This window comes from Vidua macroura, chromosome 9 (genome assembly GCF_024509145.1).
Source record: "Vidua macroura isolate BioBank_ID:100142 chromosome 9, ASM2450914v1, whole genome shotgun sequence".
In the NCBI taxonomy this organism is placed as follows: domain Eukaryota; kingdom Metazoa; phylum Chordata; class Aves; order Passeriformes; family Viduidae; genus Vidua; species Vidua macroura.
In genome coordinates this window covers 20,964,784-20,992,726 of record NC_071579.1, presented here as the reverse complement: position 1 = coordinate 20,992,726, position 27,943 = coordinate 20,964,784, and the positions used below count along the sequence as shown (strand labels likewise).

The 27,943-nt window shown below is 39.6% G+C and overlaps 1 protein-coding gene across 2 annotated transcripts; it reads left to right on the top strand.

Moving 5' to 3' along the window:
- The first annotated feature begins 25 nt into the window (after nt 1-25).
- Nucleotides 26-25,327, top strand: GIPC2 (GIPC PDZ domain containing family member 2). Of its 2 annotated transcripts, none has more exons than XM_053985674.1 (6): nt 26-47; nt 8,600-8,785; nt 12,228-12,408; nt 15,663-15,772; nt 16,474-16,555; nt 23,918-25,327. In XM_053985674.1, exons 2-6 carry the CDS (start codon nt 8,603-8,605, stop codon nt 24,070-24,072), a joined length of 711 nt encoding a protein of 236 aa, XP_053841649.1. In that variant the 5' UTR covers nt 26-47; nt 8,600-8,602; the 3' UTR covers nt 24,073-25,327. The 2 variants fall into 2 exon arrangements, with proteins under 2 accessions (XP_053841649.1, XP_053841647.1); XM_053985672.1 differs by lacking the exon at nt 26-47 and adding an exon at nt 769-1,026.
- The last annotated feature ends 2,616 nt before the right edge of the window (nt 25,328-27,943 follow it).

The following is a 27,943-nucleotide window of genomic DNA, read 5'->3' as shown; positions in this document are numbered from 1 at the left end:
CTTGGGTGGATTCAGTGCACTACTGAAAATGGAGCAGTTCCACTGAGGTGAGTGTGGTTACTTTGGAGCACAGATGTCTCCTGTAATGTGAGCTTCTGACTACAATATGTAGCTCTATTTCACAGTAGAGGAAACATTTTGAATGTATTAGATGTTACAAGTACTTCAAAAACGTATTTTCTGTGTTTAATCTCAGTATTTCAGAGTTGTTGTCCAGTACAATAGGAAGTCTCTTAAACTTTGGTTATGTTACTGTTGCTTTATGAACCTTTGGAGATTTATAGTCTGTGATAAATGAGAAAGAGTAGCCTGAAGTCCTTGTATACTTCAGGTTTTCTTTTATATGCTGGATATAAATCTACAGTAGTCGGTATTCAGTACATCGCTATTAGCAGAAACTCCTGAACGAGTGAGTGGAAGGTCGGCAAAGGACCCCGCTGCGGCGGAGGCAGGAGCGGTCTGAGCGCAGGCAGGGCAGCGCCGAAGGCCCCGAGCTGCCCGGGCCGGGGCAGGGGCGGCGGCGGCGGCCGGGCGCTCCCGGCCCGCAGCGTTCCGCGCCCTCCGCGCCCTCGGCGGCCGGGCCGGGCCGGGCCGGGCCGGGGCGGGGCGGGGCCGGGCCGGGCCGGGGCGGGGCGGGGCCGGGGCGGGGCGGGGCCGGGGCGGGGCGGGGCGGGGCCGGGCCGCACCTGGCGGCCGCGATGGCCGCGGGGCCGGGGCGGCGCCGCGCCGGGGGCAGAGTCCAGCGCGGGCGGCGGCGGCCGCAGGAGCCCGGGGCTGGCGCGGAAGATGCCGCTGGGGCTGAGGAGCAAGAAGAAGGACAAGTCCAAGGAGACCTTCAAGCTGGTGGAGAGCGAGGCGGCGGCCCCGGCCCCCGCGGCGGCCCCGGCGCCGTCGGCCAGCGCGTCGCGGCTGCAGTTCCACACGCAGCTGGCGCACGGCAGCCCCACGGGCCGCGTGGAGGGCTTCGGCAGCGCCCGCGAGCTGTACGCGCGGATCGGAGCGGCCTTCGGCATCCAGCCCGCCCAGGTAGGGCCGGCAGCGCCGCGGCCGCGTCCCGCCGGGCCTCCGGGGGCGCCAAAGGGCCCCGGGGCTGTTCCACCCGCCCTGCCCCATCCTCTCTCACGGGCTTGTGTGTGGACGTGCCTCCTTTACACCTCGTGGGAGAAAAAAACTCCCTTTGCTATTCCAAATGAGCGTTACCGTGCGGGAAAAGACATAAGTGTGGCTGCATTTAACTCTTACGTGGTAGAAACTGTGGTCCTCTTGACCAAAACTCCAGTGTCTCGGTTGACCTGTTGCCAGCTGCTGTTTGACACAGCTCTTAGGCACTGCTTCATTCCAGTTAAAAAAGGGACAGATTTATGAGGCTAAATACCCAGAATAAAGGCATTGGGAGGGGAGGGCATGTGGTATAAATGCCCTGACTCGTACTACATTTTAAAATTTCAGCCGAAAGTGATGTTTGGAAAGTTTCCTGCTTTATCAGGTAATTATTTTTAAAACGCTCACTGTTCAAATGGAGTTAAATTTAAGTCTGTAACAGGGTTCCTTTTTAAGCTCTGCTGCCTTTTTGATCTTTTTTCTTCTGAGCCATGTTCTAAACATTTGTTTGGATAATGATTCATTTGTGTTTGTAGATGCATTGTTTTCTCTTAGTTAAAAGGTAGTGGCCATATCAAGTTCTTCCTATGTGGTTCTTTGAACCTTAACCTCTGAGTGGCAAGTTGAAACAGGGCTAACATTTCATTATGCCTACGTGTGGCTGTACAGCTTTACTTGTTTTCTGCTTTGTAGATGACTTTTTAAAAAGTTGTAAAGACTACTACTACCACAGGCTTTGTTCTGAGTTTGGTGTGGCCTGACGTAGCATTTCAAATAGTAAATTGTAAAGGGAAAGTGGCAGTAGCTGTGAATACAGTTCAACCAGTCACTGTTGCATTAAGTAATTAAGAGGCAATGCATCAGTGTCCCAGACCTTCCCAGCTGCTTTCTGACCTTCTGTTCCTTTGTTTTCTTTTCATCCTGAGCTGCTGTTCCCCTTTTGTTCTGTTCCATCTCAGTTATACCTTGTATTCTCAAGTTCTCATAATTACCAGATTGTCTTCTATTTTAGTTTTCTTCCTTTCATTGTTGAACTTTTGGCTTCACTGACTTGAGAAAGAACAGCTTTCACAGAGAAATTTAATTTTGTATGAATGGTGTGCTCCTGTTTCTCCTGCTAGATGTATAATCTGACACCCTCAGAGGCTTTAGAGGAAGCACCACATATCATGGGCATATATTGCCAGCCTTGTGCCAGACTGGAGAAGTGTCTTATTTTCTTTTTCTCCCTAATTTTCCATTCCTTCTTTTTTTTTTTTTTTTTTTTTTTTTTTTTTAATGTGGCTTATTGCTAAAAATGGATGGAGAATTATTGCTGGAGGCACTGAACTTAAAATCTTTTATTCCAGAAATGCAGTTGGCTTTAAGAAAGTTGTATAATGTGAAAACAGTGAAAAAAATATTTCCTGGTGTAAAGGTGGCATAACAGAGGGAAGAATTCAGACCAGAGAGCCATGCAACAGATTTTTGCATAGAGACAGGATAGACCAGCGAACAGCCAAGAAATGTGAATTTATTAGAATTTATTTTAAATTGTATTATCTATTCATTAAAACTGCTTTTGGACAGATAATCTGGCGTAAAGAATAATGCCAGAAGCTGCATCTCAGCAAACTGAAGGACGCTTAGGTACTCAAATGCCATTTGTAGGTGTTACCTGTCTAGGAAAGTTTCAGTGACCCAGCTCTGCTGAAGCCTGTGGGCGGTGTGATACCCACACGTGACTGCCTTTGGAAACAGGTCCTGTCACAGAGATCTCCACCCTGGAGTGGCTGAGCTGGAAAATAGTGGGGGGGAGTGGAGGGGGAGAGCTCTGTGTAGAGAGCATTCAGATACCTTTTGCAGAAGTGAATACATTTAATGATATATGAGTTTACTGCAGGGTAGGCAGGAGTATGGATTCTTGGATGAATTCCTGCCTAAGTGTTTTAATACGATTCTGAATGAGCTATACTTGTAATCTGTCACTTCTCCTTTTGACTCCACGTGGTTACAGCACTTCCTTTCGTCTTTGGATCACACCTCCCAGGACCAGCTGAGTTTAGTTTCTGCTGGAGAATCCATTCCAGGTTCTGTGATTGACTGCCAACGGTGACAGAGAGAAGTTTTTATAAAACACAGCATTTGTTGGACAGACACTGACAGAAACTTCTGTGCAGACCTGGATCATGAGCAGGGTGGGATGAGGACAGGATCGGTATTGCTTCAAAGGGGATCTTTGCTGGGTATCTATGAAGGAGTGAGACATAACAGCTGCTTTCTGAGGCTTTTCCTGTACTCATCCTTTCTTGTAGGTATTTTATATATCTCTTAGCCCTTTTGAGCTGAGGGGTAGGCAGAAGCCTCCCTTTCTGCCTACCTCTCTGACTTTTACAATGTCCAGCACTTCTGCTTTTCCCTGTCCAACGTGGCTGTTCTTTCCCCAGGGAGGAGGAGTGAATATGGTTTCTAGCAATACATTGCCTGTGTCATTGTCACCAAAACTGCAGGAAAAAGAAATACAGACAAAACCCAAAGAAGTTCTTGTTCACTGGTCTTAAATTAGGCAATTTTTAGTATTCGATCTCCTACTGGTTATTGATCCCTTTGCCTTCGATGCTAATTTGGTCCTCGTTCTTCAGTTGTCTTATCAGTTTTTCCAGACCAGGTGTCTCAGGCTGCGCCAGGGAGTGATGCTGGGGGTTAATGGTCGATAATGTTCTCTTATCTCCTGTGTATCTTCTGGCTACTCCCAATCTGTGAATGTCAAAATTTTAAATTTTAAATCCCGGTGAAGAGTCTTGTAAAGAGAAACTTCAATTCCCTTCCCTCTGGGCAAAGGAGAACAAACCCCTGACTAAAGCTACATAAAAAATATAAGTTTCATCATTTCCAGCATCATTATTATGAGTGTTGTTTAAGGTACATCACATTGTTCTTGACTTTTAACTTGATTACTTCAACAAGCTTTCAACAAGAAAGCACAGCTAAAAAAAATATAGATAGATGCAACTCTTAACTAACAACACAGCCCACACACAGTTATGTGTATGTTTCTATTTGCATAAATAATAGAAATATCTTCCCCTGTTTTTTCTATGGAGGTTGAAGTAGGAAAAATAGTTGGAAAAAGTATTTATGTGTTGCTTTGGCCTTTTAGGATTACTACTCCACTCTGACTATTGGGAATGTAGCAAGGAATGTTCCCCTGAGGGTGAAAGTGCTGAGTGCAGCCTGTATGATAAATAAATGAGCACTGACTGAAGGACAATGTGGGTCTGTTAAGGCATTTGGTGGTGCTGTGCTCCTGTGAGAGCACATGGTAGGGCTTTAAGGTATTCAGAGTAGCTAATCGGGCACTGAGAACGTGGATATTAAAGTCCAGCTGTAGCTGGGCTATTTCTTGATCAGACGAGAAGGAAATGGTAACCTATAGAGGCTGTGTGGACTTCTGGTTTGCCTACTTGCAATTTGCCTTTTGATTATTTTGTTTGCTTTGAAAGATGAAATGTGGTGGGGCTGGTGAACTAAACCTAATGCTCGATGGCTGTGTCTGCCCAGAGCCCTTGGAGGTTGGGGTTTCTTTCACAGTGGAAGGAATTTTGCATCACAAGGGTAATTCAGGAGAAGAGAGACCTTTCTGGCAGAAATGCAGCTCCCTCTTTCTCTTCCAGTAGCAAGAGTCCAGCTGCTGAGCTTGTGTGTGGGCTGTTGTTCACAGGCCTTGCCTCCTCATGCTAAACAGTCAAGTATACAGTGAGGCTGTGCCACATTAAACTTTCATAGAAGTATTTGATTTAAACCTGTTCAGTTTAAACTTATATGAAAGACTGCTGACAGATAAGCCACTGCTGAAACTTGTGTTTCTGAGCAAAACTGTCCTTTTTACAATAAAAAATCTGAAATGTGTTTTAGAGAAAAGGGTCAGCTTGTAAAATCTTCATCACCAAAATGTTGGAAGTTTTATTGTTACGCTTATCTGTTGAAACAAATTGCTCACAATCACATCACGCCTACAGGTTGAATACTTTAAATGAGCAAATTTAACACTCCCTACAAAACACCTCCTCCCAACCCTATGGCAAGAATTGTTTGCTTGCTGTTTCCCTAAACAGTACTTAAATGTCACACCCGTATTGCATGTGATGCTTGCTGTGTCTTTTCCAATACTTTGGTTGAAAGTATTTAAAATATTAGTATGGAAATTGGATGGAAGAACTTACACTGTAATTACTTGTGAACTCTGTATTACACTGTAATACTTGTGTACAAAAAAAACCCAAAAAACCAAACAAAAAAAACCACCAAGCAATTCTCAAAACAAACAGCAAAACACTGAATGCTTATTTTATAAGCCACTGAATGTATTGACCAGGCAGAATACCTGACAGTGCTGAAAGCTCACTAGAACTTGGAGGAGCTGGTTACTCTTCCTGTTGCTGAAGCTGGTCAAGGCTCCCACATTTTCCTTGGGGAAGGTAAAGTGAGTAAGATACCTAGAAAAGGCGTTGGTGATTTCTTGATATGATGGCATCTACATATATAGGGAAATATGTCAGTGGGTGTTACATCTTGCTCAGAATTAAAATTCCCAGTTCCCTACCTCTTAAACAGAAAGTGATTATGATCTCTGTAAAGTTATCTGAGATTTTTAATGCATTTTCAATAGCTTCTGAGTATGTAATCTATCAATCAACTTATTATTGAGTTCTTCTCAAGGTGTCAGCTCAATATGGAAGATGAGAGTACAATTAATGTATAGAACATGCAATATGGTACTGCATATATACTTTATATAACACATCATGTAACCCTCTTTTTCTTAGCTAATACCATTCCTTTATATAACACATATATTTATATTTCTTTATATAGCCCTGGTTTTGTTGGCTAATGTGGTTGCTTCCAATTGAAAATATGGATGCAAGGAATCATCTGTTAGTAACCTTATTGGACAAATCTGTTTTATAAAGTTGTGCATAAGCCCCTAGTGTCCAGTGACATGGAATTTCCTTCTTCTGAGTGTTGCAGAAGATAACTCTTGGTGAAGGAGGTATCCTAGATACTTTGTGACTGATGTAGCAGTTCTGATTTATAATATCTTGCTAAAGTTGGCATGAAATATTCAAAGCAGTAGTATACTGAGTTAGAGACCAAATACTTATGAAAGTTTAGGGTAAGGACAGAAAAGACTTAACCATGAGAATTGCACATTGAATTTTTTTCTGGTTTCATTTTTGAATAAGAAAATTACTATTAAACATATGCAAAAGTTTGAGTGAGTGGAACCTGTTGTTTAAGTATTCAATTATATAATCTGGCATTAGGTACCAATATTAAATGTATATAAAATCTATGAAAAATACCATTTTTGAATCAATAGGTTTCAGTTGTGTACAAATAAAGCTATGCTATAACTGGTAGATGGTGTAGTGGTATATCTTTCTGGGTAGATACATCTTTAGTACATTACTCTTTTCATATATCTGTTCTGAGAAAAAGCAGTTGTTCACTGAAGAGGATGAAGTATGATTTAAGTTTTATTTTTGACTAGCTGATGCTTTCTCAGCCTTGTGGTTAGCACAGAACTGACTCACAAAAAATTCTGCAGACTTATAGGCTGTAGTAGGAATGCCATCCAGATGAAGATCTATAAAGAGAAACTCTGGATCAAGTTTCTAAATATCACATTTCTGCTCTGTTGCCAATTTTATTCAAAGGTGTGACAGTATTTACTAGATTGTCTGTTTGACAAGGTCAGATGAAGGATGCTAATGTCTAAAATGTAAAGACAGTGCTTGTTATTCATTGCAGGAACAATGAACAGAGAACTGAGTTACCATTTTAAACTGGCAAAGTTATGTAGCTTGAGAGAGCTGAAAATGTGTATGTGAACTTGATATAATCTATTTTAATTTTTTGTTTTTAAAAAAGAGCCTGTCCTTAGAGATTATTATTATCATTATCATTATAGTCAATTTTCCACTTAAAACCAGATTAATTTCTCCAGGTGTTGTTATATCTAGAGTATTGTTTAACTGAAAATATTTACATTTCCTGAGCAAATAAAACTAATATATGTTAAGGGTGTGCTGTTCCGACTTTTCTTTGTTAAATAGATGTTAGATTGCAGTGGATGTTTGATGAATTAGATGAGATAAGCAAGTAGCCATTGAAGTAAGGCTGTTTGGTGGGGGGTTTTGTTTGTTTTTAAAAACAACAGCTAAACAAGACGATTGTCAAGAAACACAATCTATTAACTTTCAGTCTTTTGCGATTAAAACCTCCATAGTTACAGAATCTAAGTCCTAGAAAGCTCCAGAAACATGACTGCTCTCTGTGAAATACATTAGGAAAAATATCCACTCTCTGTTTGACCTGGAATCAATTTAAAGAGGTGGGTGACTTTCATTTCAATTTTCCTCTTTCAAACACTGATGCCAGAAGGAAAGAAAAGGCATGTGCAGTGTTCTGGTGTGGAAAACCCATGTCTTTGCCTCAGTGAAGTAGATTTTGGGGATTCCCCAAGTGTCTCTTGGAGCGCAGTTTCTCTGGTTTGGCTGCTGCCCCGTGCTCTCCGTGCTGCCCAGGAGGGAGCTGGGGTTGCCTTGGCCCCCACTCCTCTCCTGCTGCAGCTGGGAAAGGCTTGGGCATGTGTCATCGCTGTAGCTGGGATGGGTGTGCTGGGCTTGGCCAAATTCCTTCATGCAGCTCCATGGTGGGCAAAAGCATCTCTGTTCCCAGGCAGTACAGATGAATTGCTCTCACCCTGCCTATGCCCAGGACAAGAATCTTCCCTGCTGAAGAACTGGTGTAAATGTAGGGAGAAAAAGGACTACCTGATATCCAGTGCTGAAGGGAAATCCCTCAGAAAAGCTGACTTATAAAGAAGCAACTTGACCTTTTTATTAAGACTTGCTTTTACTGGAACAGGGATGACCCCAGCTCATGCTGGGGAAGGGTAGGAACTAAGCAAGCCCATTGGAGACAATGTGCTCTGAGCTAATGAGGGGACACACGGAGCAATACAAAGCATTTGATGCTCTCATGACTCTTTTGTTTTGATAAGCTCTATTTTTTTTTTCCCATTAAACTGCTTTCAACTAATCGAGTTTTAAAGTACTCCCTAGTGATCTTTGAATCGGGTGGAATTTGAGGGGGGTGAATGATGAAGCACAAGATGGTGATGGCTCTTCAGTTTGCTTCCTCTGACCTCTGGTGCAAGCTGTGCCAGCTCAAGATGCCTCTCTCAGGACTTGTGTGCTGAGACAGGCCTTGGGAGGCTGCTCACACAGGGAGGTCCCTTTCCTATGTTCCCTGCCAGCTCTCACCTGCAATTTGAGCTCCTGATGCTTTCTGTTGTGTGTGGATGGAGACTATTCTTTCTCCCGGTGTAGCTGGAGAAGAAGGGGGATCATTTTAGCTGTCACAGGGGCCTGAACTGTACTCTCATTTTAGCTTCCTATCAAGCTCACCAAACCCAATACACTGTTAATGTGTTTGCTCTCTTTCCACACAGATCATGTTTTGCACTTTGAACACTCATAAAGTTGATATGGACAAGCTCTTAGGCGCACAAATTGGCCTTGAAGATTTCATATTTGCCCATGTGAAAGGACAGCGAAAAGAAGTGGAAATTCTTAAAACTGATGATATGCTGGGACTTACCATTACAGACAATGGAACTGGCTGTGCCTTTATAAAGGTAAACTTGATTACCAGTGACATACTTTGTTCTGTAGAAGCTTCTGTTACTATAATAGGTTAATTATTGGTTAAATGATCCTTTAGAATTATAAAATCTTTTATTATCATATATATGGTAAGTAAAGAATAAAGTTGCATTTCTTTAGGTACATAATTCAAAATTAGTTCAGCTAATCTGTACTGCATGTCATTCAAAATCAGTTCATTTGTTCATTGCTTCTGTAACGTGTATCAGCTTTACAATGAGACCATTGTATCTCCTGAGCTACCCTGAAGTGGTAGGTGTTAGATACTGCTTGCATCTGCCCCCTCCTGTTTTAAACTGATTTTCTGATGTCATTTATTAGATGCTTATAGAACTTCTGTCACTCATGTGATAATGAGATCATGTTCTTTCAGTCTTTGGCTGTTCCCAGGGCAGAAGCCTTTGTGCTGTACAAGAGTAGGGGCAAGTATAGTGGTTTTTCAGCTTTCCAGTATTGTTGCCTTAGATAGGGTGAATTTCAAGGATATGGATTAACACAATTTACCACAATGAGCTTGAGTAGCAAGTATGGGCAGTAACATACTCAGTATATTAATCATAATTACTTTCCTTCTCCTCTTCTATATGACCTAGAGGCAGTATGTTTTGAGACAAGTAGAGGCCAAGGAAATGATGTTGCCCTTCTTGCTAGACTAGGTATTAGGAACCTTAATCACATTTTCTGCCTTTTTGAGATTCTTTAATATACTCCAATTACCTATTATTAGTGAGGCATTAGCAATTATCTTTGATCACTGCTGCCCCAGTCGGTGTTCTCATTGTAAACAGAGCTTCTTGTTGTATTTTCTGTTCATTCCTTAGCTACCATGACTATAAAACAAGACATGGCTTAGAAATCGGTTTCCTTGTCTTTGTTGTGGAAATATGTGACTGAGGCCATGTTTGTGAAAGTCAAGATGCAGTGAAGGTTTCACTAAGCATTTTGGCAAAATCATAGCCTAACTTTTATGTTTATAGACAAGGAACTGTAAATTTCTAGAGGTGGCATCTATACAGCCCATAACATTCAGTCGTGCTGCTGCTTACGTGGCATTTTAGAAGGCGGCATGGAAAGCAGTGCTTCGGTGAGCAGCGTTCACGAGTGCACCCCTGTGCAGTGCCACTCCCTTTGTGCTTGCTTGGTAACAGGCAGAGAGAACAGCCCTCACACAGACTACTGCACAATTGGAGCACACTGGAAACCCCTCACAACATTAGCCAGACAAGCTATAATTTGCAGTAAATCATGTAAAAGTCCTCTGAGCAAATATATATTATTTTATCTTGTACTGGTCTAATAATAAGCATTGTAATGAAAACTGTGTGGTCTTCATGGGAATGCATGAATTTTAAGGTGTTTTCAGGAGCATACTTTGTTGTTGTTGTGGATTTAGCTAATGAATCTTTTAAATCAGCACAGAAAACACATATACAAAAGTAAAAGCTGCATCTTTTTTTTTACTTCGTTGTCTAGGTAAATGACTGAGAAGAGACTGTCTCTAAAGTTTTATAGAATTTTTTTTTTTGCTTATATACATATATTGTCCTTAAAAATTTGTAACTGTGTCACATTCTTAATTAAAAATTAATGCTAAATTTACTGATTGGTGGGTTGTTGAAGGTTGCTATGGGTTGTAGTTATTTTACTGCATTTTGAATAACAGGGAGGTTTCTAGGTTTGTATGGTAACCCAACCAATTTTAAACCTGACACTGAACTGCAGGGTTTTTTTCCCATGAAATTTAATCTTGTTTTGCATTAATAAGAACAAAATCTGGTGTCGTTCTGCTTTCACAAATTTGTTTTTGGGGTACACAAGCAGATGGGAGAAAGTATTATGGAGTCAAATTAGCATTCAAAGAACAGCAGTAGAAGTTGAAGTATGACTAAGTGGTGTACAAGGAGACATTATCAAATGGAGTAGGCTTTGCATACAGATCCTCATAGCTTCTCAATGGACTGTAGAGCACTTGAAATACAGGCAATTGCATCTTAATTACTGTGACAATGTAGCTCGACTGTCTCAGTTAACTTGGAGTGATGATAAAAAGTGACACAAATAACAGCCAGTTATTTAAATTTATTTATTTATTTAAATATTATCTATTTAAACAGTTTTAGTGTTGGGATCCAAGTGCAGAAGAAAAGCTAAATGAATATTCAGCATGCAGACTAAACTTTGGTTGGAGCCAGGTGGGACAGGGCTTGAGTCCTGATAACAGGAACGCATTTGGCACATTTGGTTTCTGGTGTGTACAATACCCACGTCCACATTCACCACGAGGCTTGTGTTTGGTGCTAGAAAGAGTTAAACTTAGCCTGAAGCTTAAAATGATTGCCTTGCACTGTATGCCAGTGAGCACTCACACTTCCCACTGACTCTCAGGTGGAGGCACAAGTGTGGGCTCAGACCTGCGCAGGGCTGGGAGCAGCTCCTGGAGGATTGTGCAGCCAGGCTGGCTGCTACAGTGGGAGGTGGCAACGTGCTCATCTGCCTTGTCTCACTGTTATCTCACAAAGTTAGCCTGAGCCACAGGCTTTGTTGAAAAGATTGTTATTCAGGAACACATTAGAATGAAATTTGTATCTGCAAAATAAAAGATATTTTACTGTTTTAATATTTTACTATTTCTATTCAATAGCCATATCATAATGGCTTATGTGATGTATGCACACGATGGAAAAAATATGACAGTATGTAACAATAATAAACAGAATCACTGAAATTTAAAGCGTGATAAATCAGAGATATTTTAAAGGGTTTTCCCCATATTTTTTAAATTGCACTTCATAAGAGCTGTAACTTGTTACGACCTTTAGATTATTTGTGTTTTCCATGAGATGGCAGTTAAAAGATTTTCTTATTCTTTATTATTTCAGAGGATATCCTTTAATATATGGCTGTATAGCTTAATGAGTGAAATAGTAGTTTCAGCACTGGGGATGGGTCTTATTAAGATCAACCCTTTATAGTGTGTAATTTTTTACTAAGTCCCTGGACCATACTTGAGAAGAGAAAAATTCTATTCCTGTGCTTGTCAAGGTATTAAATAGGAAAAAACCCAAAACCTTGAATAACCATTCACATTGCTGAGATGCCTGTGATCAGTTTTAAAGCACAAAAATATCAGGTTATTCAGAACTCTTTATTTCTAAAGTGTGGTTGCATTCTTTTTTTCCCTGTCTGAGTGTATATTCAATGCTTATTAAAATACTTAGTTTGAAAAATAATGCTTTTCAAAATATGTTTTATGATAATATTATCGACAAAACACACTGCTGGAATAATAAGCTCAGTAGTATTGATATTGTTAACTGACATTCTTGAAACTTGGTGGTGTCACCTCTTAAAAACTATCACCTTTTAAAGAAATTTCTGATTCTGGTGGTGTTTTTTTTTTTTTTCAAACAACAGCGAATCAAAGAAGGCAGCATTATGGACCAAACCAAAACCGTCTGCGTGGGTGATCACATAGAGACCATAAATGGGAAAAATGTGTCAGAGTGTCGGCATTATGAAGTTGCCAAAATGCTAAAAGATCTGGAAAAAGGTCAGAAGTTTAAGCTGGAGTTGGTAGAGCCTTTGAAAGCATTTGGTGAGTGACCTGACTGTCCACCTTGTTCAGTAGAACACCTTGATAGTAAAATCCCATCATTGCATTACACTGTTTGTTTTCAGAATGCAGCCAGATGCCCACCTGTGGTAACATAACTACTGCAAGAAAGTACAGTTAGTTTTTTCCTTTGAAGTGGAAGATTTATGAATGGATTTGCTTCCATCTTGCTTTCTCCAGCAGTCATCCTGGTGTGGGTTACCTCACCTGAGCCTTAGTCAGTCTCTTTTGCCACTACATGATGTTCCAAAATCAGAACAGGAATTGTTTCATAGGTACAGTTTTAAAGCATGGATCACTTCACTAATGCCCTGATCCTCAAAACTCCTTTTTTCCTCTATTGATACATAATCCCTGTTGTTCTGTGTCAGACTTTGCTATTTCTGTACCCTTTACTGGGGTCTGTGCTCTAATGCAGAAGGAGTCTGCAGCAAGCACTGTCTGGGATTCCCTGGAGCACCTCCTCTGCTGCCAGCCTGCTTGTTCTCCCTCTCTCCCTCCCCAGCCTTTTTGTGGTTCTCCAGTCATGCAGCAGGTGTACTCAGAATTGGAAGAAAGCAGAATTGCAAAGCTCTGTCTTTGCTTGTCACCTGCATGCTCTGAGCGAGTGCTGCTTAAATAGGAGGAATGCATACCTACTGCTAATTCTTGTGTATATTAACTCCATCAATGTAGAAAACAAAGAGAAAAGGGAAGTTTTGCTAAGGCAGTCAAAATAGGGACTGAGTTACAATTTTTATTATCTCATTTTTTTTGGATCCTCTCCCCAAACCATGTAGCATTTTTCTGTAATAAAAACTTCAAAATAGTGCTAAATCATAAATTTGTATGAGGTCTTCTGCACACCTGCAATAACAGTCAGTTCAATATCACTGTCTTCACTACAGCAGCAAAAATATTTAATGGATATTTTTCAGTTTTTTTATTATGTTAATAGTTTACAGCTACTGTCATACACCAGTCTTGACACTTGGTGTCAGAATAGCAGCAGAAATTGAAAATGAGAGAAATGCTAAGATATTTTTTTTGCTTTTGGTGCTTCTGTGAAGAATGGGAATTATGAGTTGATCTCTAATGTTTGTATGTAAGCTGGTACTGCTGTTAAGTAAATGTGTATGTTATACATTATGCTAAAGAATTGCATATATTGTCCATCACAATTAGTGATGCAGCAATACCTTTTTTTAAAATGGGCCTATAATTTGTGTTCAATGCTAGAAGTGTTACACAGTCTGTTTGTAAAGAACAGGGTGAATCAGCATTTGATTGATGATTTCAGCCATAATTTAGTAGTTTTTACTTTAGTTGGGTGGCTATGACACCTTTTAGTCTGCCTGTGATGTAGAGGAGGAAATGCACTAATTTCTTGGCAATACCTTTTTTCTGCCATTGACTTAAGAGGCAGCCAGAGCTTCGTGGACAGATTTTTGGAAGATGTTATTTTTTTACCCTACAGAAATTAACTTGCAAGTTGCAGTGCTCAGTAGGTTAAAACGTTCTGCCTTTAGCCTTAGGTAAAGTTAGGCTTCAGGCACAAAGACAATGCTTCAGCTGCAGCTTAAGCACTAAGAATAGCCCCAGAGGAGATGACAGACAAGATCCAGATCCTGCTGGACAAGTAGGTGCTGAATTCCTGTTAATTTCGTCAGTATTTGGTGAGGGTACAGAAGTAAGAGACAAGCCTCTGTGTGAAATTATTTTTATTTTTCTTTCTCTCAGCGGAATGTGAAATAAGCATAATTTACTGGTTGGACATCCTTCTACCATGTACACACAGGCTGTCTCAGCTCCTCTAGGCAAGGCTTGTAGCACAGAACTAAAGATTTGTACCAGTCACAAACATCTATAAATTGTGAAAAATGAATAGAAACAAAGTAAACGCAGCATAACACAAACTCTGCGTTTTAATGATGTGAACATGAAAAATGGTTTCTGTGATAGCCAGAGTGTTTTGGCCTAAAGTACTGCAAAGAAAGGTTATGTCAAATTATGAGTGCTAAGGTGATAATGATGACAGAATTTGAAAAATATGGTTTTTTTTTATCAGGAATGACTTTTTGAAACAAGTCTAGCAGAAATAATGACAATCTTGACAGTACTGACAGTTTTAAACTGTCCTTGAAGCAATAAAAGGATTAAGAAAACATGTTAATCCTAAGTATATCTGTAACACACTGTGACATACTTATTTGTATAATGAAAGCTAACAAAATTTACTTTTCAAACATACTGTTCAGCATAATAATCTAGATTTGTGTCCACTTATGCAAGAATGAGAAGTTGAAATCTATCTGACCAAAATTAATATAATACGTTAAAGTATTGCCTTCAAGAAGAGCTTATTAGAAAGACCTGCTATTAAGAGGAGGAATAATCTGTTGGAGAAAACAGGACAATTAAAAGCAGTTCTGCAAAATTGTCTCCTCTCCTCTAGCACTTTCCAGATTCACTATGTAACTCCCATGTCAGTAAGTAAATTAAAGCCTTGCCACTCTTGAATGTAAAATTGCATTCTGGAGCAAGAAACACAAATGATTGCATGCTCCATCTGCTAACTGGAGTGCACTTACCCAGGATGAAACAGAAAGACTGAATTCAGGTAAAGGAAACTTCGTGTAAACCAGATACTCTTTGTAGAGTTTTATCAGCTGTGAAATAATTTTGGTGAAACCAGTGGAAAACCTCCTGCAGATCGGCTCACGGCCACTTCACCTCTGTGGGTGCGGAGAAGCAAATTCTTAGCTCAGCTCTATGTGGCTCATCATCACCTGCCTAGCAGGAGTGTTTGCACCATTGCATCAGTGAAAGATAGAAACATTGCAATGCTAAATCTGCTGTGTTCTGTCTGTAGAGACCCGAATAAATCAGCAGTTGGCTGGTGACTTCAGCCGCTATCTAATACAAAGGTATAAATACTTCTCTGTAGAATAGGGAAATAAAATTACACAAGGTACATATATGAACTGAATGCTGTAGGCCTGCTTAGATAGATTGGTCAATGGAAGTCCTAGCCTCAGTGCAGCTGAGCAGATATTACAATTTAAAGACAAGAAATTGTCAGCAAAGCTATACTTAGAATAGTTAATTTATAATTAGATTTTTATGTAGTCTAGATCTCTATTAGACTAAATGTGAAGATACTGTAATAACCAAAACAGATACCTCATATTCTGTTGTACTGTATATGTAGTTTTGTTTGGTATTTTATTTTTGTTGGATTTTTTTTTTGTCTTTAGAAAAGCTGGAGCCAAGGTCCAAAGGCAGAACTCTGTCAGAGGCTAAAATCTCCAAAGGGAGAGAAACACTTCGCCTGAGAGCCAAAGGCCCTGCTACTGTGGAGGAAATGGTATGGTGTGGTATATGCCCTTCAGTAGTTTAATCACCCAGCTTCTGATTTATTCTTCCCCAAGGCTGATAAGTAGGAAGGAAAAATTGGATGTTATAAAGCTTGTGGGACTAAAGAGAACAACTGAAGTTGACGACTAGCAGGGATAGGATGGGGCTGAAGAACCTGGAAGCACAGAACCTATATTTAGGTGTCATGGATTACATGGATGAATTTAGATTAGACCAAGGGATGCTGACAAGAGGGGAGGGGGGTAGAAGAGAGTTGAGATGGTTGTGAAGAATTTTTTCCATTTCTGACACTGAATTCTGTGGGGTTGGTGTAAGGATTGTTGTTAGGAGAGGCTAATTAGATACATTGACATGAATTTGTGCAAAGCCAGGATTAGAGTTTGGTGAATAAATATTATTTATTCTGGGCTCTTCTAAAGCTGATGTGGATTTGATGGAGATCTGTATTGTTAGGAGATATAAGGCCCCTGTTCAGTTTGAATGCATGAGCTGTGTGGCTTGATATTAGGAGGAAAGCTCATGTTTGTGAGAAGAGGGAAAGAGAGTGGAATAGTGTGTCTTATCTGTAGATTTTGTAAGTCTAGGTTGCCAAGATGGGAGTAAGGATAATCACTGGCACATTGCTGGTTATTTTGAAATCTGCATGGATATGATCATACTTTGCTCTTCTCTCCCTTCCTTCCAACAAAGCCAACTGAAGTTGAAGAAAAAGCAATTAAAAAAGTGGATGAGCTGCTTGAAACATACATGGGCATAAGAGATACTGAACTAGGTGAGTTTTTAGCAGATACATTACTACAAGATTAAATAATTTCTCATTTTCTGTAGTCTAACATTTATTGATTACTTTAGTCTCTAGATGTGAGGCAAAATTTGTCCAGCCTGCAGTCTCAAAAACTTGCCTGTGTTTCTACAGATGTGTTTCTCTGATAAAAGAATCTCCCTCCCACTTCAATCCTTATGATGTAATTACTCAGTCAATCCTCTATTCTTTCTACACATTAGCTATACACTGTTGCATGAATTTTTTAGTTGTTTGCTATAACTGTCACCACTGTATTCTTTCTGGCCTATATTTTCTAGTGGATCTTGTGTGTGCCATGGTTAAGGATTCTTAATATAAGTATGTTTGTTTGCTTTTTTTTTCCCCTTGGCCTAGACCCATCAAAGTTGATTGCTAAGGTTTGAACCTGAGATCTTCATCAGTGAAGAAGCAACTATTTAGCAAGGGAACTGACAGAATAATTACACAAATTTATCAAAATCTCTAAAACTTGTGTTCTGATGAACATGAGAAAACTTACAGACTATTTACTAGTTATAAGAATCATTGATTTTTAATGAAACTACTTAACCCCCGTGTCATAAGTTCCTTAAAGATGCACCAAATTTGTCCTTGTAGCTGTTGCTTTTCTTTGTTATTCTGACAACAACTAAATAGGAATTTCTATTTGTGTGGGAAGAAGCTGCAGTCTAGCTGTTGCAGCCTGCTGTGGCTGGTGTAATCCTCCTAGGATCTTGTGGAGCTTCGGGTACTGAGACAAAGAGGAAGGCATTTATTATTATGGTAATATCTTAAAAGAATCAGCCAAGAAAAAGGAAAGAATAGGCTAAATGGAAAGTGATCTTGAAAAGAAAGCTTTCATGAGAGAGAAGTGGAAAAGGCAAAGCAGAAGAGAAAATAGGTCTGGCATGAAGCTCCAGAGGGGAAGCATCAGGGCTGGAGGAGCAGCAGCTAGCACAGAGGAATGAGAACAAAGGGTGGTTCTCTGAATAGCCAAAAGGCCTTTGTTGGGTGCTCTGACCAGCAAGCATCTGTTTGGCAGATTCCACTGTTTTCTCACAGGAAAAAATGTAGGTAAAACAGTATTTGTCCTTCTGTCTAAGGTAGAAGTGGGCTTCCCGGCATAGAAGAGAGGGCAGACCTGCCCTCTGTTTTGTAGGTTCTATCTAAAGTTCCCATTTCCCAGGAAACTAGAATTTCTCAACATTTCTGTTTCCAGCAACTCTAATATGTGATGCTGCTGCCATGTAATACACTCCTGGGAGGCCTGTGTGCTGCTGAGCCATGTTTAGGTTAGGGAGGATTCCATGTCCCATCTCATTCCTGCAACTTCTGTACCTCAGTTTGGCTCAGGCTTCAAAGCTCTGCATCCCCTGCCAGCTGTCCCTCTGGGAGCTGTTTTTGTCCTGCAGCTGTTGCAGTCCTGGCTCAGGCTGGGCTTCTGGAAGCTCCTGTCCTTGCAGGTTACTTCCAAGGTCCCCAGGCTCCTTGCCCTACAGGAATAAGCAGCTGTAGGTGCTCCGCTTCTGGTGTCCATGGGAACAGTCCTGTGGGAACTGGTGTGCCCTGTGTTTTTGGCTCTCAGTACTGTAATCAGGATGGCTCTTGCACAGTAGACTGAGAAGTTCAGCTTTCAACACATATGGTTGAGTTAATAGCCAAGCACCTGGTAGAGTTTTCCCATGAATTCCTTTATTTTTTTCCCCCCAAAAAAGATCTAGTGTCCTTCGTCTTTCAGCATGTAGTTTGGAAACTTAATGCCTTAAAAGAATACTCAAAGAAGGAAGAGGTCTTTGTTCATAGACAGGCTCTTTTCTTCCTAGCATGGTGATTGTTTTGTCCCTCACCTCTTCTTTTCCTCCCCAAAAAGTTGTGAAACAAAGAGGAGCTGTCAAAAATCAAAGACTGTAGGGTTCATAGCTTTAGTTTGCACCTTTGAAGCCATATTCTGAAGTTCAAATCTGAGAGTCAACAGCCAACAGTGATGACTCAAACCCCCCAACTTTACTATTTTAAAACAATTAAAGAGCTCTAGGATTCTTTAGGAAAGGAGAGCTAATCACCTGTCACAAATCTGTTCAATTAACACATGTCAGTTTTTCACATACTGGATGTGATCAGTCACCCATGAAAATTAAATATGAGGAAAAGATTCATTCAGAAAATGCCAATCACCACTTAGCTCAAAATTTCACTCATTACTCAAGCCAGATTAGTTGAAAATGCAAGTCATCACAATGTGCAGCTGACAAGTGATTAAGATCTCAATCATTGCTCACTTCCATGCACTTCTGTTTGTCAGAATCTTTGGATGTCAGTTAATGTTACTCTTTCGTCTCCATTAAAATGACACTTCCGTGGTGTGATTGAATTCTGAAGCAGTGCCCCAGTTTTAAGCTATAAGTTAGAAAGAAGGGAAAGAAAAACTAATGTTAAATTACAGACAGAATTAAAGGTGAGCTAAAGCCCATAATTTTTGCATGGTTAAGTATCTTGACAGTTTCAAGAATGGCTGACTAAATCTACACACAAATCCCTAGGCTGGACCAAAATACTTGGGAATTGTTAAACAAAATGCATGCACTTTTTTCTGGCACAGTTTTCAGAGATCTAAATGCTGTTGAGATTTACATACCTGCTTTTGGATGCAGTTTTACCTTTTTACTTCTTTATTCCTTTGTACTGAAAACTGTATGTAATCCAGAGAAGGGACAGTTGGTTCTGGAAATGTATTCCTCAGCCATTTCATGGGCACATTAGAAATTGGACCAAAGCATTCTTTAAAACATAAATACACAGCTGAGAGATAATAAAGGTTATTCTAAATTCTATGAGTGCTTTCTGGTAAAAGGAATTTTAGCAGTTGATTAATAGGAGCAACTCAGTAAACAGTGTTAGTGAAAAATTTTGGCTTTTTTTTTTTTAAATCAGTAAGACTTGAATTGTTATGGACTGTATTTAATCCCAAAAATTCTGGGTGGCAGGAAGCCTGGATCTAACCCCAGAATGCTACCGATTGTAAATGATGGCAAAAGGGCTTCCTGTCCACATTTTTTTTTTCAGCACCTTTTGGCTTCATCCACCAATATTTTGTTCCCCTTTGTTCTATTTTTCTGCTTTTGGATGATTATTTCCTTTCTGTTGCTCTCTATAATATTATCAGACATGACGTATCATGGCAGCATTAGGGTTGGAAAAGAGCTCCAATATCACAGAGTCCAACTTTTGACCAAGCACCATGAGGGCAACTAAACACAGACTAAGTGTCACACCCAGTCATTTCTTGAGTACTTCCAGCTGTGGGGACTCCACCACTTTCCTGTGCAGCCCATTCAGTGCTTAACCGCCCTTGCAGTGAAGAAATTTTTCCTGATGTCCAAGCTGAACATGGTGCAGTCATGGGCTGCCAGCTTCTCTGGGAGAAAGGTGTGGGGAGCAGTATCCAAGGCTTTACTGAAGTCCAGGTAGGCACATCCACAGCCTTTCCCTCATCCTGTGGGTGGCTCACTGGTCATAAAAGGAGATCAGGTTGGTCAGGCAGGACCTGTCTTTCCTAAATCCATGCTGGCTGGGTCTGACCCTCTGTTTTGTCCTGTCCATGCTATGTGATCACACACAAGATAGTCTTTTTCATAATCTTCCATCACTGAGATCAGGCTGAAATATCCTTGTGTATTCTCTCTTCGTTTAAAAAGTTTGAAATCTACTTCTCCATTTTTGACTTCATTTTTCAAACTTACCATCTAGTCAAAATACCTTAACAGGTTTAAACCTTTTTTGTTACCCAAGTTTTTTCTCTTGGCTTGCAAATCCAACCCATCAATATTCAGTAGATGTTTTTATCTCTAAATGCTTTAACTGAAGTGATATTTTCCCTGAATCTGTTGTTTTCTTCTCCTTCTGTCACCAGACTTCCTTTCCCAAAGGATTATATTGCATACATCCAGGGGTATATTGTTTATGGCTGTTCATTTACTCTAAAAGAATGATGGGAGTTTTTTGATAAAAGGAAGGGCAGCAAGCCCAGTTAAACAAAACAAAACAAAAAATCAGGAGGAATTAGTACTTAAGAAAAAGGAACAAGAAGAAATATTTCTAATAGTTCTGATTAAGGCAAAACTTCTAATAGCTAAATAAATACTGAGGCATCTGTCAGAACTTCTGAAAAAAGCTTTTTCATTATAGGATATAGGTAGCAAAACCACTGTGTAAGGTAGATAATAAGAATGGCAGGCAGAAGGTAGCTTTCATGCCTTGTGTCCCATATGTCTATTAGAAGTGAAAATAAGGATTTTGTGAAAGATCTTTGATGTTATTTTAAAAGAACTGTATTTGAAAAGCCAACATATTACTTTGTTCATATTCTGGGAAGCCTGATATTAACTTCTCAGTTAAAGTTGATGAGACTTCTAATTCCTTTCACCACTTTTAAGATTGCTGAACTTTTCACATTTTATGTAGAAATTAATCAGATATTAACATTGCCTGAAGGGAACTGAAAAAAGGAAAATCTGAAAACAATTGAGGCTCTTTTGACTGTGGAAAAATATTCTATTGGAATAAAATTCCTGTAATCACTTACTGTGTAGCTCTTACAAGAAGCAGTGGGGAGAAGGGAGGGGAGCGGAGCTAATTTGGCACGAAGCTGTCACCCTCTGAGAAGCAGCAAAGTTTTCTTCAAGCTGGCAAGTATCTGCCGAATGCCTTGGCAGTCAGCGGGCTTTGATTTGCCCTGGGAATTCCGCATCAATTCCGCAAATGTCACTGTGCGAACAGGCGCGTTCTGCGCAGCTGTGCCGCCCTGGGAACGCCGTCCCGCGGCTGTGGCAGCTGCCTGGGGAAACAGGGATGAGTTCGGGGGCGGCAGAGAAGCTGGCCGGCACGCAGGCAGAGCAGCGGGCTCGGCCCGGCGCTGTGGCGGAGCGCGGCAGTGCGGCCGGGCCGGCGCTGGGGGTCAGCGCCGCGCTGCCGATCCAGGGGCCCGGCTCCTCCGCAGGTGCATCGGGGAGTGCCGGTGTGCGTCAGTAAATACCCCACATTAAATGTGCCCCGCACTGCCGATCAGACTTACTCAAAACAGATGAAAATGGAGTTTTTTTTGAGGCTGCTTTAGCACGGCGATGTTGTGAGTCTTGCTTGACTGGGTTGAAAGTTGATCCGCTAAGTTTTTAGCGGATTTTGTTTTCAAGTTTTGTAAATCTATAATAAACCAGTTTTTTAGATTCTATTTAGTTATCTGGGAAGGTCAGTCTTTAAAGGAAGTTGTGTTTGAAGTTACACTTTCTGTTAATGACAGATCATTATGTTGAATTCTGAAGCTTCAGCAGCTGGGCAGCTGGACTGTGATACAATGCCTTGTTGTCTTGTTTTATTGCTGCTGTCTGTCATATGGTTCCTCCATATCTCTTGGCCAATTTATCTCATAAATGGCTACATTCCTCGCTCCCACCCTGCTTGAACACTTGTCTAGATCCTTACTCTTTTGATGGCAGCTTTTTCTAAATATCTGGTGTAACAATCTCTTGATGTGTTCAGCTTCATATCCAGAAATCTGTGAAGTTTCAGTTATACCCTTCACTTCATTATGTCCAGGCTTGCTTCCCTGTAAGTGCCTTCTTGTGCCACATTGTCAGGGAATATAGAGCGGTGTTATAGAAGAAATCCTGTGTTCCACTACCAGGATCAAGAGTCCCCTCTGTAATGCCCATTTCCCATTCAGACTTGTCTGAATCAGAGTCCTGGGAACTTCACGGGGGACACAGAGAGAATCAGTGGAACAGGGATAGAGTTTTTTCTGGCAGCATCTGGAGGCTCCTTGAGAATCACTAGTGGTGCCTGGGAAGCTGGGGTACACTTGAACTGTCTGCATCACAGCAGTTTATTTGTCAAGATTTACACACGTTTTCCTTGGACAGTTTTGTGTAGTTTGACACACTGTGATTGGGTTTGGAGCCTCACAGCTGAACACAGTTAAAACCAAAACATCAAGTTTCCTCAGAATTACTGTTGTTGACATTTGCAGTGTGGAATATGGCTCAAGCTTGCTTACAGCTTCTTACATGTTTGCACAACAGCAAGTACTGTTTGCCAGAAGTTCATAACTGTCAATAAATTTGAGCTGAATTTTAGATCAACAAAATAAAATTGATTAAATTTAGTAAAACTTCAGAGCAGGGAATGTTTATTTTTGTTTTTATCAGAGAGATTTTGCCATGTTGATTCAATACAGTGTATGTGGTAGATGGCACACTGTCCCAGTAAAGATGTTTTTCTGTGGCTTCCTTCCCTTTCTCAGGCACTATATTATGTGTTTTACATTTGGATATTCCTCTAAGAAAAGGCTAGAAGCTATCAAATCCTTCATTTTGACACTTGAATTTGATATGCTCATGAAGAAAGTGGCAGGTATTTGATGTTTAACAAAAGATGGAGGACACTAGCAGTTTAAGGCGGGTGTGGTAAAGTAATCACAAAATGAAGCAGACTTTGATGTTTCATCTATTGTACTATACCATCATTTTCCTGTGAAGAGAGGCTGTGGAGGAGAGATAGAGCTCAGAAAATAAACTGTATTCAGCAGTGCTGTTTGTGCTGAATGTGTCTTAAAAAGCATTCTGCCCTCAAACCATGGTAGCTTGCTGCCAGTGGTTCTCTGGGCCCAGCTTAACCAGGAGAAATTTCTGTGCTGATTCTTTTCACCCTTCCTGGGGGTGCAGGTGTCATGATCAAAAGAGGTTTAAGCCCTGACAGTTTTCATTTGCTCTAATATCCATGGGTTGTCAGCATCCAGTGTTTGGGATAGACTTCTATGTTTTCCTGGAGTCTGAGAAACTGCAGTGGCAAAAGGTGAGGGATGAGCACAGCAATAAGGAGTCAGTCCTAAGCAGCAGCCCCAGTGCAGCCATTTCAGAAGTGAGCTCTGACACTTGGTAAATTTTGGTACTTTTGTGGTAGATAGGAGAAAATGCTGGACAGTATTGGTATACAAGATATCACAGTTTAACTCCATTGTATCACTCCTCTGCTTTCATTCTGCTGGATACCAAGATGTTCCTGGTATTTGGTGGCTCCAGTTTGTTGTGCACAGCAGCAAAGCCTTTCTCTTCCTTCTGCACAATTTGACCCACTTGGCTGAGATTTTCAGAAATAACTTTTTCACTTTCTAGAGGCATAAGCACGAACTTGAGGTACATAATCTCCTGTTGAATCCTAAATTCACCTGGTAGACTTTGCATTTCCGTCAGCTGACCTCACCAGCTGTTGAAAATAGACATCCCAAAACTGTCTTGGCCCTGTGTGTTAGCTGTCACTAGCATGATAATTACATTATTTTGTTTTGTTGCTTTTTAGCTGCAACAATTGTGGAAGCTGGAAGAGACAAGAAAAACCCAGATGAATTTGCAGTGGCCTTGGATGAAACTCTTGGAGACTTTGCATTTCCAGATGAGTTTGTATTTGATGTGTGGGGAGCAATAGGTGATGCTAAGCAAGGACGACTGGAATGAGAATTGTGCAGTTTATCAATCCCTGTTTGAAAATACAAAATGATTTGCAAATACACCAGAATGTTAGCAATTTTACTGATGTGAATTCAGAGTGTTCTGCACAAGTATTCTGACCTGAGATTTTCCTTTGCAAAGGAAGATTTCTAATAGAAATGAAGGTAAACCCAAACTTCTGACAACTGCAATTAAAAACATTTAATTTACATATAGAAATCACTGTGAGGAGAGTGTCAAGGTGATATATTTATACAGAAATTTTATGAAAATTAGGTAATTTTTATTGTACATACACTTTGATACCAGTATTCTGAAAAGTGTTAGGTATACGCCACAAGGAGTTTGGATTACTTTATCTCTTTAGAGAGGTTTATAAAGTTGTTGCTTCATGCTGCAGTTCCCTGGTTTTCTGCTGTCCCTATGTATTAACCTAAAGCCTTAAGTTTTCTTGCAGTTTGGCCTGGACATTGTTTTTACTGTAGGCAAAGCTGGGAAGAAGTTTCCCTGTTTCTTTAGAACCCAAATTCAGGGAAAAATTTCCTCTGAAAGATGAAAACTAAGATCTTTGGATGAGTAAGACTTGCTTGCATTTGAGTTATAATATGCTCTGTCTGGGTTATTACTGAGGTAGGTAGAGTAGAAATCTTAAACCAGGAAGCTGCTGCTTGTTCAGATGCCATAATATTGCAATAGGAGCTGCATAGAAAGAAATAATTGATTAATATTAATGCATTTGAATAATATCTGGAGACTGCACTGGAGACTACAGTGTATCACTAACTGCTTAATTGTTCTTTGCATATGCTAAATGATTTCTTGAGATCCCATGGAGTTCCCCTCTTGTCTGTGGGTTTTTTTTAACATGGCAACACAAGAGAGATATTGAAGGTATTCAAACCCAAAAGGTATTATTGTAAAGTCACAAAGAATTGTAGTTTGGATGACAATGCATGCCTAGACCCTGAAAAATACGTTAAACTAATCTTAGATGTTAGGTTTTCCAGTTGTATTGTACATAAATGTTTATTTTAACTACAAATTTTTTACTTATAAATCTGAAATTATTGCAAATGAAATTGAACAAGAATGTGGGTTCTGACCTGGGAAGGTGTCACAGCTTTTTAGTATTTTTATATTTGCATAAGAACATAAAATAATAATTACTACAAAAGTTTTTTTCTAAATCACTACCTGAAGAAAATGTCTTTCACTGAATTGCAGAGATCTCTTTAAAATAAAGATTATGCCAATAACTTTACATGTTCTATGTCAGTGGTTTTTTTTTTTTGTCTAAACCCATGATACTTTGAAGTATCAACAGGTTCTTGTTCTCATTACTAGGTTCTTGAGGAAGAATTCTAAACTCCACTTCAGCAAATTTCTGTAAAACTTGAAAATAAAATTGAAGAAACTGTAAGGAGGTGGTAACATTTTGTACATCCCATTGCTTGTTTGGGCCCCCAAGGATGCATTACTTTGCAAAAGGAGTTTGAACATTTTTTCTTTTTCAAGAATTGCAAGTCTGAGCCCACAATCTTCTGTTGCAGTTGAGCACACTCTCTGTCTTGTGCAGGGCTACTTTAGCTGATTTACTCATGGTAATGAGGGGTTAAAGTGTTGTGGGCCATATAATTTGCTCTTTAAACTTCTAGGTGAAAAGCAAAAAGGAAATGCCAAGAATTCCTTCTTGGTTTCAAATCATATAACTCAAATGTCAAAATTCTGTGGAAGTGTTTATGTACACTAATGTTAGTTACCAACATGCCACTGGTTATAAAATATATTAAAATCAACAATTCCTTTAAAAAAGAGAAAGGTATTATGGATAATGCACAAAACGTTGCCTGTAGCACATAACCCCTTGTGTTTTGGCCATTCATTTTATCTTGAGAAATTAATGTTGTTCAATCAATTTATACTCAGGGGATAATTTGTCTCATTACACTGATAAAATAGTAAGATACAAATAATCTCTGAAGCTCTAATTCTACAGAGAGCTGCCTCTTGTCACAGTGGCCTGTTTTTGTGGAGTTTATTTCAGGCTGAAGATTTAAATAGTGATAGCAATTTTACTTGCATTTACTGCAATAAAGCATGTCAATATATCTTACTTTTCCTGTGTTCTCAAAGCATTCAATATTTCCAGCACATAAGACAGGTACCACTACCTAATTAGGTAGATTATTTGCATTTTCCAGCCATACATGAATAAATTGTCACATAAAAATCGCACTGCCTTATAAAGCATGATAAATACTTCTCTGTCTTTGTAATGATTTGTGTAGCAAATTAATGTTGTTTTACTAATAAAATACAGCCTTTAAAACCTAGCCAATAATGACACTAATGCCTTTAGATGCTGTGTACAGTGAAAATGTCATTAAATGTCACTACAAAAATCTCCCAGGTCAGTTCAACAAACTAATTCTAAGACACCAGCTCTATTTAAGTGCTGATCAGAGTGGGACTAGAAACAGAGTGGGACTAGTTAGTGTGGAAGTGAATGTTGGTGAATAGTCCACCCAAAATCTGAGGTGGAATGGCACACAGTCACTCAGCCCAAATGCTGTTCTAGAAGTGACTGATTCCTTACTTTGATAATTCGGTGCAGGGCCAGCAGAGGGCTGGCAGAGAGATGCAATTTGTGCCTTTACTTCCAGACTTATTGCTGTGTTCAAGACAATGGAAAAGACAGCACTATTTTTTTTCTATTTTTGCAGAGTCTTTAGGTAGTCTTTAGATGCAACAAGGGGATTTAATGAAATCTGGTGTTCATAAAATTCTGAGCTCATAATTTTAAAAATATGATGAGCAATGAATATTTTACACTTTTAAAGGAACAAATGTTGCAAATTACAGATACATCTTTTGTGACACCTTTAATATGCCAAATTATGCTTCAGTTAAACCTGATTTTATGCAACCCTATTCATACAGCTATTATTCAAAGACCTATTAATATAATCAGTCTATTTAGGAAAATCTCATCTGCTGTTCAGATTTGAATAATGCATAAACTCTAATTTCTTTATATTATTTTCATCACAGTTTGTCTAATTTATCTTTTTTGAGATAAATGTAATATAAAGCTTTGAAAATCATGACAAAAAAAGTGAATTTGAAAGTGCAGTATTAATGTTAAAATTAAGCTAATTTGTAATATTTTGTTGGGCTTTTTCTTTCTGCTTTTTAATGAGAACTTCTGCTACTTTTCAAATTAAATATTGGTTTTGACTAAAAGAGTTCTGAGAATGTCTCTTCCAAAATCTGAGTATTGTAGTAAGATGATACATTATGTTTTTAAGTTTTCTCTTTTTTTTTTTTTTTGCCAGGAGGTATTTCAGAACAATTAGAAATCAGGGTGTTGACTCCTTCCCCTTTTGAAAACAAAGGCATCTTAGCCATGGATTTCAGAACTCAACTCTAGCAATAAGAGCTTCATTTGAAATTTATATTCAGTATTGTTTTCCTTTCCAAATCTCTGACTCAATATGTTTGTAAGGCATTTTGCATTTAGATATTGTTATGCATTAAAATATCTCTGATTTGGTTTATGAAAATATGAACAAATTTACAGACTTAGAAGTCAAAGAGAAAACAACATTTTGCGAGGATATTTGTAAATAGCAACAACTTTGAATAAAAAGTAGGCAGCCTGCAGTACAGACTTTGTCCTCAGAAAAGGTGTGTTTAATGTGTGACATTGAGGCACTGACAACTAAAATAGATTGAGACTGTGTAAATGTACATAACATATATTTTTTTCACCTATTGAAACATGCACTGCCATTAAATAGAGCGGTGTCTAAATACAACAACAAAGAGTCTGTAGATTGAACAGAAGCAACCTCCTGGTATATTGATATTGTCTTTA